Below are 12,701 nucleotides of genomic sequence, written 5' to 3'. Positions count from 1 at the left end.
CTAGAAATTTTAGAATACTGGTAACATCTCATTAAGATAATTGAAACTTGGGAAACAGCTATTACGAACAGAATATTAAAGATGCACATATAAATTCAATATAAAGAAATGAGAATTCTGTATAAGAATGTAGAATTCTGTAAAAGGAAAGTCCTCCTTTATTTTATCCAAGAGTGGTGTTTATTAGAATTTTACCTAAAGATCATAAAGTCATTGCTTTCAACCAAGTAGTTACATGGAATGATCCTCAAAAATGGTAACAATAGGGCATTTCAATCCACAAGGAAAAGTACGGGGAGGGTGACTATGCCTATTACTTGGAGATCATTTCTGAAAATCACTTTTTTTAAAAAACTGAGGAGGAAACTGATTTTAAGAACAAAATGACATATTTAGTATTGTTATAATTCTTACCAAGAGATTTCTTTAACTGGACAAAAAAATATTTCTGAAACATTTTGAATAAATTTCACATATTTACATCCTTAGTCAAGTGATTTTTAGCATCTTTCAATTATCAATGTAAGGCATTAAAAACACTATTCATGTGGTGTTCTTAAGACTAAATTTTGCAGTTTTGCATGAACTAATCCCCTTTTTGTTGACCAAGGTAACGTTTTTAGAATGATTAATAAACATCTGATGTCATATAGGAGATTTATTAAAAGGTTTCTCTATGGGAGGATAACAATTAAGAATACTAGAAGACCGAGCACAATCTGATTTAAAGTATTCTTATGGAGAATTCTAATAGGGAAAATACCCACCTCCTGGGCTATATTTTTAAATAGTCTCAATTCAGTGTTGAAAACATTTTCAGTAAAGAACAATTTTTTTCCAGATGAAGAAAGAAGTTTAGAGAAGTCAGTATGGAGGTTATAGAAAAAATAAGCTGGAGAAAATAGCCTTTAAAAAAAAAAAGGCATGTGGTATATTTGTTAATGGCCAGAACTCTACCTATTTGTGGATGTATAGAAAAACACAATGTACTTTAAAGTTTAAAATGAAACTTGACCTCTCCTCCCATCCAGGTACAGAATCTACTTCACACCCCTTTGATCTGAGCTGTCCTTGTGAACTGCTTCAACCAACAGAATATGGCAAAGTTGATATTGTGTGATTTCCGAGGCTGGACTTTTATAAGAGGCCTTACAGCTTCCACTTTTGCCTTCCTGGATCAATTCTAAGACTATTGTGTAAGGAAGCCAGGCTACCGTAGTAAAGAATGAGAGGCCATGCAGAGAAAAATCCAAGGAGCCCTCAGGAGCAACCAGCACGATCAGACATGTGAATGAGACCATCTTGGACTTTCAAACCCATCCAACTCCCAAAATAAACGCAACTGCATTAAGTGAGGCCATACAAAAACCAGCAAAGCAATTGCCCAGGGAAGCCATGGAATCATGAGAAATAATCACTACTGTTTTAAGCCATTACTATAATACATTATCACATAACTGTTTCAATTCCTACTATTTGGAGAAATAAATGCCATTATCTAAATAAACCTAAGATGGAAAGGCTTGTATAAATATCACTAGTGGAGGAGGGAAGAAGGTAGGGAGGGAGAGAAAACCAATCACTAGTGGAATAAGTAAAGCATCTTGATGTGCAAAAGAAAATACTATTATTTAAAACTAGTAGTTATAGATAATTTGTTAAGCATTTTTTCTTTATAAAAGGAATTCCAAATTCTGTTAACCTACATTTCTAAGAATGAAATTCCATGTTCTTTTTCCTCAATTACTAGTTTTTGAAAGTCACAGTAAGTAGAGCATAGATATACATCAGCAAACTATCTATCACTGATAGTTTAATTTTTATGAGTTCAATTTATAAATCTTTCCTTATTAGAACTACACTGAGCAAATGTTCAACACAAGTTGCTACAGAAATGCTCTGAAGAAATCCAAAATAATTTTTATAACAATAGTGATTTTTATAATTTTCCATCAATAATGACTATCTTCATGTTTATTCATAAGTGAGAAATTACCAACATAACCATGACTTGGTATTACTTAAAATTCACAATACCTATTTTTACATACCTCTATAGTAGGATGAGTATTATGCTTGTAAGCAGTATATAAGGGAAACTGAATCTGAAAAATTTTTGCCACACACAGTAAGAGTTTTTCCTTCTCATCTGTACTCCACAAACTAAAAGGATCAGAGTTCTTTGAAGATTCTTCTTCAGTCAGATTACAAATTCTTGTAGAGTTTGATTTTTTTTCTATTAATTTTTGTCTTTCTGTACTTCCTTCATTACATTCTCTTTCTATATTCTGTGGTTCTTCACCTTGATTACTCTCATCTTGCCACGTGGAATCTATGTTGATAGTAGTACAATGTTTACAAAGCTGATCTCGGAGCACTTGAACTTGGGCAATCACTAAGTTAATAAGTGCACACACTACTTGGTTAAAAATCTCCAAATGCTTATACTCTTTGAAGCAGCACAGACATTGCCTACAAGAGAAAAAAAAATTTTTAATTAATCAATGCTTCCTAAAGAGGCAACAATTCTATCCTTCTAAAAAAATAGTATTAAAAAAGTAAATACTAAAATATTTTTCAAATAATTAATTGTATTTCTTCCCTTCTGATAGAATAGCACTATAAAAACTTTAAAAGATAGCATCACACCAAAAACTGGTACTGGTAAAAAGTCACTAGATTAGATTGACAGCTATCATCTTCAGTTTTATATTTTATCTATCCCTCCAGACTTCCCTTCCCTTGTAGCTCAGTCAGTAAAGAATCTGCCTGCAGTGCAGGAGACCCGGGTTCATTCCCTGGGTTGGGAAGATCCCCTGGAGAAGGAAATGGCAACCCACTCCAGTATCCTTGCCTGGAAAATCTCATGGACAGAGGAGCCTGGTGGGAGTCCATGGGGCCGCAAAGAGGCAGGCACGACTGAGTGAGCAACACTTACTTACTTACTTATCCCTCCAGAAAAACAACTATTTAAGAACAAGAATTGTGGCTGTATCTTTGCTTCTCTAAGTACTCAATGCATGTTTAATAAGTTATTAGGAAACTGACTATAATACAATACCTTGTTAGTAAACTTGACTCATTATCTTACATGAGGGATTTTGCTGTCAACTAATAAAAAAATTTACATTTTGGGGGGAGAATGGATAAATGTATATGTATGGCTGAATCCCTTTGGTGTTCACCTGAAACTATCACAACACTGTTTGCTAATCAGCTATACCCCAATAAAAGCTTCTTTTTTTTAAGTTACATTTAAAAATAATTTGCAGGGGACTACCCTGGTAGTCTGGTAGTTAAGAATCTGCTTTCCAAAGGGAGGATGCAGGTTCAATCCCTAGTTGGGGAACTAAGATCCCACATGCCACAGTAAGAAGCTCCTGCATCACAATGAAGATGCAGCACAGCCAAAAAAAAAAAACTTTTAAATAAAAGTAAATAAAAATAATCTTCTTGGGACTTTCCTGGCAGTCCAATGGTTAAGACTCTGTGCTTCCACTCTGGTCAGGGAACTAAGATTCCACATGCCAGCTGTGCCATGGCCAAAAATAATAATTTACTTGAAGGCTATTTAGGACATTCCTACCCTATTTGGCAGATCAAAAGTGTTTAGGAATAACACACACACACACTTACTTCAGTTCCAGTAAAAAACAAGAATAAAAATAATAAGAGTCTAATTATTACACATAATTATAGTTCTCTTAGACATGTTCAGTTAGCACAATGCCTAGCATTTTATAATCAAAGGGGTCTGGTGAATCAATAAGTAAATGATACACAAGTATCAGGTTATAATGTATCCAAAGACAGATGACAGTTAAGCAACTATCACAATTTGCATCTAATTTATCAAAACAAATCAAAACTCTTATTGTACCAAAAAGATCACCAACTTCCTGTATGGCCATGTAAGAATAATTTCATTTTCTCTAGGTGTGGAAGATTTGAAGTATGGCGACAAATTGTTTAACACTCTTCCCTTTAAGCAGAGAAGCCCAATTTTCCTCCTCTTGAATGTGGACCGGACTTAATGACAATGAATGGAATGTGGCAGAAATGACAATCTAACACTAGGTCATAAAAGACATTACCACTTCTGCCTTGCTCTTTTGGGTCACTCACTCTGAAGGAAGCCAGCTAACATGTAAGGCACTCAAGGAGGCCACAGCAAGGTCCACATGAGAAAAAACTAGCCTTCCACTAATCATCCAATTTGCCGACCATGCTGCTGCTGCTGCTGCTGCTGCTGCTAAGTCGCTTCAGTCGTGTCCGACTCTGTGCGACCCCATAGACGGCAGCCCACCAGACTCCACCGTCCCTGGGATTCTCCAGGCAAGAATACTGGAGTGGGTTGCCATTTCCTTCTCCAATGCATGAAAGTGAAAAGTGAAAGTGAAGTCGCTCAGTCGTGTCCGACTCTTAGCGACTCCATGGACTGCAGCCTACCAGGCTCCTCTGTCCATGAGATTTTCCAGGCAAGAGTACTGGAGTGGGTTGCCGTTGCCTTCTCCATGAAAGGGAGTCAATTTGGAAATAGATCCCCCGGTCTCATGTAAGGTCATGACTACAACCAGAACCAACCAACTAAACCACTTCCAAACTCCTATTCATACAGCGATTGATGATAAATGTTTGTAACTGAGATAATAAATGTATCTCTCAGGGTAATAAATGCTTGTGTGTGTTTTCTTTTTCAATTATTTATTTGGCTGTGCCAGGACTTAGGTGCGGCATGGGGGATTTAATTCCATGACCAGGGATCAAACCCAGGCCCCTGCATTGGGAGCACAAAGTCTTAGCCACTGGACCACCAGGGAATTCCCTATTGTTGTTTTTAAAACACTAATTTAGGAGTACTTTGTTACATAGAAATACATACATGATACATCAGGACTATTTTCTAGATGGCAAAATGAAAGAGATTTTATCTCTAAGGCCTCTTCCAGCTTTAAATTCTATAATATTACAATTTCTACAAGAACAAAAATAAACACATTAATCAATATTTTTCTGATGAATAGCTTCTTTCTTTAGGTTTAGGAAAAATCAAGGTCAAACGGAAGAATCATACATCTGACTAGCTTTAGTGAAAATGGTATCTTGAGTTTCTCCTCAAAAAACAAACTTAAGGCCAGATTTTGGATCAGTAAAGCCAAAGAGTTAGTCAAATTTACTTTAAAAATTCACTGTCAGGGATGGACCTAGAGATTATCATACTAAGTGAAGTAAATCTGACAGAGAAAGGCAAATATCATATGATAATCTCTTATATGTGAAACCTAATAAAAAAAGAAAAGATACAAATGAACTTATTTACAAAACAGACTCACAGACTTCAAAAACGAATTTATGGTTACCAAAGAGGAAAGGTGGGAGGGGGATAATTTAGGAGCTTGGTATTAACATACATATACTACTATATATAAAACAGATAATCAACAAAGACCTACTATACAACACAGCGAACTCTACTCAATATTCCGTAATAACCTATATAAGAAAAGAATCTGAAAAAGAATAGATATATGTGTAAATGAGTCACTTTGCTATACACCTGAAACTAATACAATATTGTAGATCAACTATACTCCAGTATAAAATAAAAATTAAGAAATAATAAAATTAAAATTCACTATCATGATATGAGCATTAAATTGTTTGATAACTGACTGGGTAACTAATCTTAAAATACTAAATTGATATATGAACAAAGTAACAAACTGGATCTAGGTCCTTACAGATATAAAATATACAAGTTCAAGGAGAGTTGTGGATCTAAGTGAATAAACACACATAAAACACACATCTTTAAAATAATTATATACTACGTAAATTATACACTGTACTGCCTACTCAATTCTGAAAGTCTGGGTATCTGAATTCTCAATTCAGCATGTCTCTCTGTATCCACACCCACAATGCAAGGAGGGAAAAAAATTTAGTTTTTTAAAACAAAAACATCACTTTTTCAGTTAAGCCCAATCTGATTTTACAAATAAATTTATTTCTTCTAAGTTGTAAATCACACTACAAATACACGTAAGGAAAAAAATCATTAAAGAGATAATGGAAGAAAAGATGACAGCAAGAAATTCTGGATGATAGAAAAGGTCAGAAAAATAAGTAACTGTGTTCCAAATAAACAAACTTAGAAGGGGCCACAGGAGAAAACTATCAGCAAAAAGATTCACCCCACAGAACACTGGAAAAGCTCAGGACTAAAGAGCTTCAGACACCTCAGAAGCAGAAATAGCGCATAATAGGAAATAGGACTAAATGAAAGGTACTGTTAAAACCTGCAGGCTCCCATTCCAGACAGCAAGAATACTACCCCTACCTGACCCAGGAAAAGAAGTTCTTACTGTACATAAAATGAACAAGATAAACTCAGGAACATAAGATACTGAAGAAGGTAGAGATATAAGAAACTGAAAGTGAGAGAAGTATGTAAAATTATGACTGAATGGTGAACCTCCCTCAAGTATCCTTCTCTGCCCAACCATCAGATTAATGTATCTCAAGGGGAAAGACTTAGAAAATGTGAACAATGCAAGAGAAAACACCTATAATAAAGTCTGCTCAACATTACCACATCATACAGTACAGGCCAAAATCAGAGATGCCCCATTCACACAGAACTTGCAATCTATTTTTCAGTGGCCCTCTCTTAACCATGAAAAGATAGCCAAGGATAATAAGACTTTCCAGGAAAAACTGTCACTAAAAACAGATCAAAGCAAACAATTAAAAGAAATTTAGAGGTAGTAGATAAAACGCAGCAAGAAAAAAGGTTTTAATTAATTTATATCCTCAGAGAAATGAAAGATACTCGATTATCGAAACAACAGAATACTATTAAAAAACTCATTCCAGTTACAAAACAGACTTTTAATGTGTACAGATGTGCACTATATAGCTTTTGCTTATGTATCATTCGCAATTTAAAAAGAAATTAAAATTACATCAATTTGTAAAATTCAATAGAAGATCCAGAGGTAAAACTGGAGAAATCTCCCAGAAAGTAGACTAGACAAAGAAAAATAATGGGGAGAAAAAGAAAATCAATCAATCAAGGAGGTATAATTTCTGACTGGTATTTACAAGAAGACAGCAGAAAATACAGAGCTAAGCAAACTATGAAATAAAAATAAAATTCAGAACTGAAAACCCACCAGAACACATATCATCGTGAAATTTCTGAAGCCAAGGAGGGATAAAGATCCTAAAAGCTTGCAGGGAGAGTGAAAAGAGTGACATGGAAAGGCTCAGGAATAAAAACAGTGCATACTTCCTCAAAGTAATACTAGGAGATAAAATACAATGGAATAACACTTTCAATATTCTGAGAGAAAATAATTTTCTATCTAGTATTCTGTATCCAACAAAAGTTATCAATAAAAGTAAGGGCAGAAGAGACATTTCTTTTTTAGGCCACAAAGGTATAAAAACCATTTATCTCCCATGTAATTTTTCTCAGAATCCAATCCATGAAACTGAGATCCAATACAATAGAAAAACAAAAGAAATTTTAAGGATGATCTAAAGAGAAGATGGCTGTTTCAGTAACCCTAATGAGAAATCAATACAGACTGGAGTAGGAAGATGAAGTCCAAAGGAGATGGAGGGAAGGAAGAAATAACAGATCACTTAATGATGTATAAAATGTAAAAACTAGCACTAAGAAGGGCTGGAGATTTGGGGGAAGAATAAATGATTCCCACCCAGAAAATTAATCAAATGAAAAACAAGCCACTAAACTCTATGAAACAAAGAATAACAAAAGAAAAACAAAATTTACATCTTTTAAGATATAAAGCGAACAACAGAATCTTTTTTGGCAATCACTGAGCAGTTATTTTCATTTACAGAACTACCTCAAGAACTGACATAACTATATTGAGAAGATGGGGAAGGTTAAGTGGGTGAAACCATTCTGCATCAGAAAAGGAAGTTCACAAATTATATCTAAAATTAATAAAGCAATAGCAATATGATTTTTTAATATAACTGAAATATAATTACTATTTCAGAAAATAAGTTAATATCAAAACCAACATTTTAAAGAGTTGAAAACAGAAATGGGGCTGAGGAGACAGGAAACAATGGACTTTTTTATAGGCCTTTTCCTCCCGTTTTATTTTTTAAACTCTACACATATTGCTTTGTATTTGTACACCAAAATCATACATTACCTTTGACTATTCTATTTTCTTCTCAGTCCTACCCCTATTACTACCAGCCTGATAAGACTTTATTACTTAAGTAGAGTTTTGTGCTGCCTATGTGAGTGGAGTATGCTTACACTTAAGAACACACAATGATAAAAATTTCTAAATGATAACATAAAATGCATGTGTGCTCAGTCACTTCCATCATACCTGACTCTTGGTGACCCCATGGACTGGAGCCCACCAGGCTTCCTCTGTCCATGGGATTCTCCAGGCAAGAATCCTGGAGTGGGTTGCCATTTCTTACTCCAGGGAATCTTCCCACCCAGGGATCGAACCCATGTCTCCTGCATTACAGGCAGATTCTTTATCCACTGAGCCACTTGGGAAGCCCCCAACATAAAATATGTAGCCATTAATTAATATAATAAAAATACTAACTACATATTCATGAGGAAGCTGTATGTCAAAATTAAATTATTTCAACCTGGATTCCATAATTTGATCTAACAAATATTCCAACGGATCTAACATTTTCCTGGCCTGGTACTGCTAAACATGAGAAAGAACTGTTCACCTACAGTATCCAACCTTAGCAAAAGCTTATCTATGTGCTAATTTCTGAAAAGCACTACTTTGAATAGTGGTCAATATCAATATCCCACTGGCCACATTTCTTAATGCCAAAATAAAGACTAAACTCTTAAACAGTGGAGAATATACATTAACCTATTCAAAAGCAGTACTATCTAAAACCGTTCTAAAACAGTTTTAAAATAAAAATAAAGTTGATGAAAATAAGCAATAGCCTCAAATATTTATTAAGTAACAAATTACAAGTAAGAAAGGTACAATTTTTAGCCTGAAAATACAAAGAATCACCCTCTACCTAGCACTCAGAATTCTTTCAGGGGAGAAATAAGATTAGAAAGTAGACAGGCAGGAGACAATGAGGAAACATGAATGGCTACTAAGGCATCTGCAAGATATAAACATAATAAGCCTATTTTATAATAGGCTTTAAACAAGTCAAAAAAAAAAATGAAATCTGGCAACAATTCCAACAAGAAGGACTTTGCCTTGTAGGATCAATGCCTTCATCATTAATGACATTTCCTTTCAGATCCATATATGCTCTTTTGCAAATTTATATTCTTAAATTTATTCTAATATTCTCTCCCCATCCTCTGAGAATTCATTTTATTTCCCATTTCACTCCAATTTCCCATTCCAATAGTGATAAAATAATGATAATCTGTTAAAGTAACATACATAACTAACTTCTGAAAACTTACAAGTGACAGCTATACTACTGTGATAAAGCAATTAAAAAATGATGACAAAATAAGGATGACACAGTCATTCTGCTGTGTGCCTAACACTACCACAACATTGTTAACTGATTATATTCCAATATAAAAGTTTAAAAAAATATTTGATGATATAGAGAGACTGATTACAGTTCACATGAAAAAAATCAGATTATAAAACATACAGTTTTATAATCACATTTTTGTAAAACTTTAAACTGTACTGTTTCCACTCTTACACCAAGGTTATGCCAAAAAAAATTTACGAGTTGTTAATCTGGGTGATGGCATATTTTTCTTTTAAACTTTGACCTTTTGTATTTTCTAGAACGATTTTCACAGTCTAAGTATATCCTTTAAACAGGAGGAAAATTATAAAATACTAAAGCCTTCAAAATTTCTATAAATATTAAATTTTTAACATACTGTGTTTCAAGTGAACATTCTCCTTCACCTATATCCTGGCCAATCAATATATTAGAAAAATGATTCTTCATCACTGATAATCTTATGAAAGTTAACACTTTTCTCCCAGAAGACCTATAAAGAACATTTTGTATGAGATGTCATGGGTCCATTTGTGCACTAAGGTACATTGATGGACCTTCTATGGTCATGAGCCACCAAGTTAAGAATTTCTTTTGTAAATTAACTTATTAGTAGCCAATTAGCCCCTACAAGAACCACAATCTTAACCTAAGCAACAATATTTTTTGATGCCATAGAGAGAAATAGGATCAGGGAGGGCAGAGCAGGCAAATAGGCAACAAATCTTACTATACAGCACTGCAATCCAACTGGATATTTTACTGTCACTTCTCTCTTCTATCAGTATGAACAATTAAAAGTGTAATATTCTCCTTTTTGGTACTTTTTTACTATCAGTGAAAAACTATCGCTACTCATCAACATGTGAACAGCATTATAAATATCACAAACTGTTTTCCAATTTGACATTTCATTCTTTAGCTTATGTACTCCTTCAACATACATTTCATTTTCTAAAATAAGTTTTAACAATTTTAATTACAATAGGTGTTTAATTAAGTTCCTTTATTTAGATACTGTACTAAGTATCTTGTTTCTTCAACCTCACAAAGACAGTAGTAGCTTTATTATTACTCATTTCACAAGTAAGGAAGTAAGAGTTTACACAAGTTAGCTAATTTGTCATAATCACCTAGTACACAGGTGATGGAGGACTGGAAGCCACATCTACCTGGCTCCAAGGCCACACTCTTAACCACTATATTCTGGAACAGCATCAGCTAAAAGGCAGAGTCTCTACAGTGAGAGCTATAAATTACTGCCTAAAACTGTACATATCAAAATTTCATTTATATTTTCATTCCAATCCACAGACTCCAAGTTAAAGTTTCCTGATACAAGGATTAAGAGTATACATCTAGGATAAATGTGAACTAGGAAAGGACTCATTCAGCTCCACTGATAACTAGTGGTGAGGTGCCAGGAAAATGATAATTCTCTGAATTTCATTTTATTTAATGGCACACTTATAAATCCTGAAATCAGGAATAAGATTTTATCCCAATAAATAACATGTTGCTACCGAGCTGTAGTTGAAATAAACTCAAAATTATGACTCAAATGCAACATTTCTCAGCAAATACTTTAGATTGTTAATGTTAATTTTAAATCATTAACATATTAGTATTACAAAATATCCAATCATCTATCCTACCCATAATGAAAGGGACAAACAGCAAGCACAGATAAACTTAAGTCAAAAGAAACTCAGGTCAATGAGATTCAGAAAAGAGATGCCCAATAATAATGGCACTTATGTTTTAAAATCTACAGTCTTTTTGGAACAAATATAAGCACTGCTTTATTGACAAGCAAGAAAGAGAAAACACAGGATAAAGGGATGTTACTGTAGAACAAATGCTATTTGAAATTAAACTATTATGATAAACTCCATGATCAGTCTGTTACCTCACAACATTCACCTACGTTATCACTGTATTCAATGTGTTCATTAATCCCTGCACACAATGCTTCAAACATTTTCTTTTGCCAGAAAATTTCAGAAGAGCTAAGAATCTTTAAACAAATAGGTACATAAGTAAAGAATTTTTTAGCCATGACCAGCTAAACTCATGTCAAGGAACAGTAATGTGCAAATCTCTGCTACACACTTTAGTTATATTAATGACTGCTCTATAAAATTTTATTCTCTCTCTCTATATATATATATCTCTCTATGAAATTTAAAAGTTAATCTAAATACATAATTATTACGGAAGGAACAAATAGAAAGTAGCTTCCAGAAAGGTCAAAGTGTCCTCTACTACAATACTGTTTTAAAAGATTAAGTTTGTTATAGATATCTAGCTATGCCATAATGATTGTTCAATCTCTCAATTATTTTTTACCATTTCAGTCATTTCCATGTTTTTAGAAATGACAGAATCATTCCCATATTTCTAAACAATTCATGTTTTAAAAACAAAACCATGAATGATCCCAAGAATAACTGGAGAAGATGTAATATTGATAAACTATGATTTAATGACAAAAGGTACATAAACCAATACCCTGAAGAAAAAAATTTGATGACAATGTTAATTTAAAACACAACAAGGGGGAATTCCCTGGTGGTCTAGTACTTGAGCTTCCACTGCAGGGGTACAGGTTCAATCTCTGGTCAGGGAACAAAGATTCCATAAGCCCTGCAGCATGGCCTAAATGAATAAATGAAGTTTTTCAAAAAAAAAAAAAGACTATAACTAAAAATTCCCTGGCAACCCAGCGATTAGAACTCCATGCTTTCACTGCCAAGAGTGAGAGTCAATCCCTGGTTGGGGAACTAAGATAATATAAGCCACGTGAGTGTGACCAAAAAAACAAAAAATTAAAATATAAAATAAAATACAACTCACAAAGTTAGTCTTCAAAGTACTTAAAGACGCGTACCTCTGTGTCCAGGAATTGATATAAGCAAATATTTTGAGAGTATGTTCCTTTCTGAGCTGCAGTCCATCACCACCTTCTATATCAGATACTGAAAGAAAGTAGAAAAAGTAACTTTTAAATTATGAATAAACAATGCTAAACCAAAATTAAAGTCAACAGGGACTTCCCTGGCAGTCCAATGGCTAAGACTCCGTGCTCCCACTACAGGGTACACAGGTTCGATCTCTGGTCAGGGAACTAAGATCCAGCATGCTACACACACTGGCCAAAAAAAAAGCCAATA

The 12,701-nt window shown here is 34.0% G+C and overlaps 1 protein-coding gene across 4 annotated transcripts in view; it reads right to left on the bottom strand.

The window, feature by feature from the left end:
• USP34 (ubiquitin specific peptidase 34) overlaps window positions 1-12,701 on the bottom strand; it is a 242,422-nt gene that overhangs the window by 185,549 nt on the left and 44,172 nt on the right. For all 4 annotated transcript variants that reach the window (XM_081588454.1, XM_081588456.1, XM_081588457.1 and 1 more), the window contains exons 2-3: window positions 12,419-12,506; window positions 2,052-2,472 (exon numbers count right to left, since the gene is read on the bottom strand). In XM_081588454.1, coding sequence (XP_081444580.1) covers window positions 2,052-2,472; window positions 12,419-12,506 — 509 coding nt within the window. The remainder of the gene's footprint in view (window positions 1-2,051; window positions 2,473-12,418; window positions 12,507-12,701) is intronic.

The sequence above is a fragment of the Giraffa tippelskirchi genome, chromosome 4 (assembly GCF_054371585.1).
Source record: "Giraffa tippelskirchi isolate mGirTip1 chromosome 4, T2T-mGirTip1v1.2.pri, whole genome shotgun sequence".
Lineage (NCBI taxonomy): Eukaryota > Metazoa > Chordata > Mammalia > Artiodactyla > Giraffidae > Giraffa > Giraffa tippelskirchi.
The sequence above is the reverse complement of the archived record's forward strand: the minus strand, read 5'-3'. Positions and strand labels throughout refer to the sequence as shown.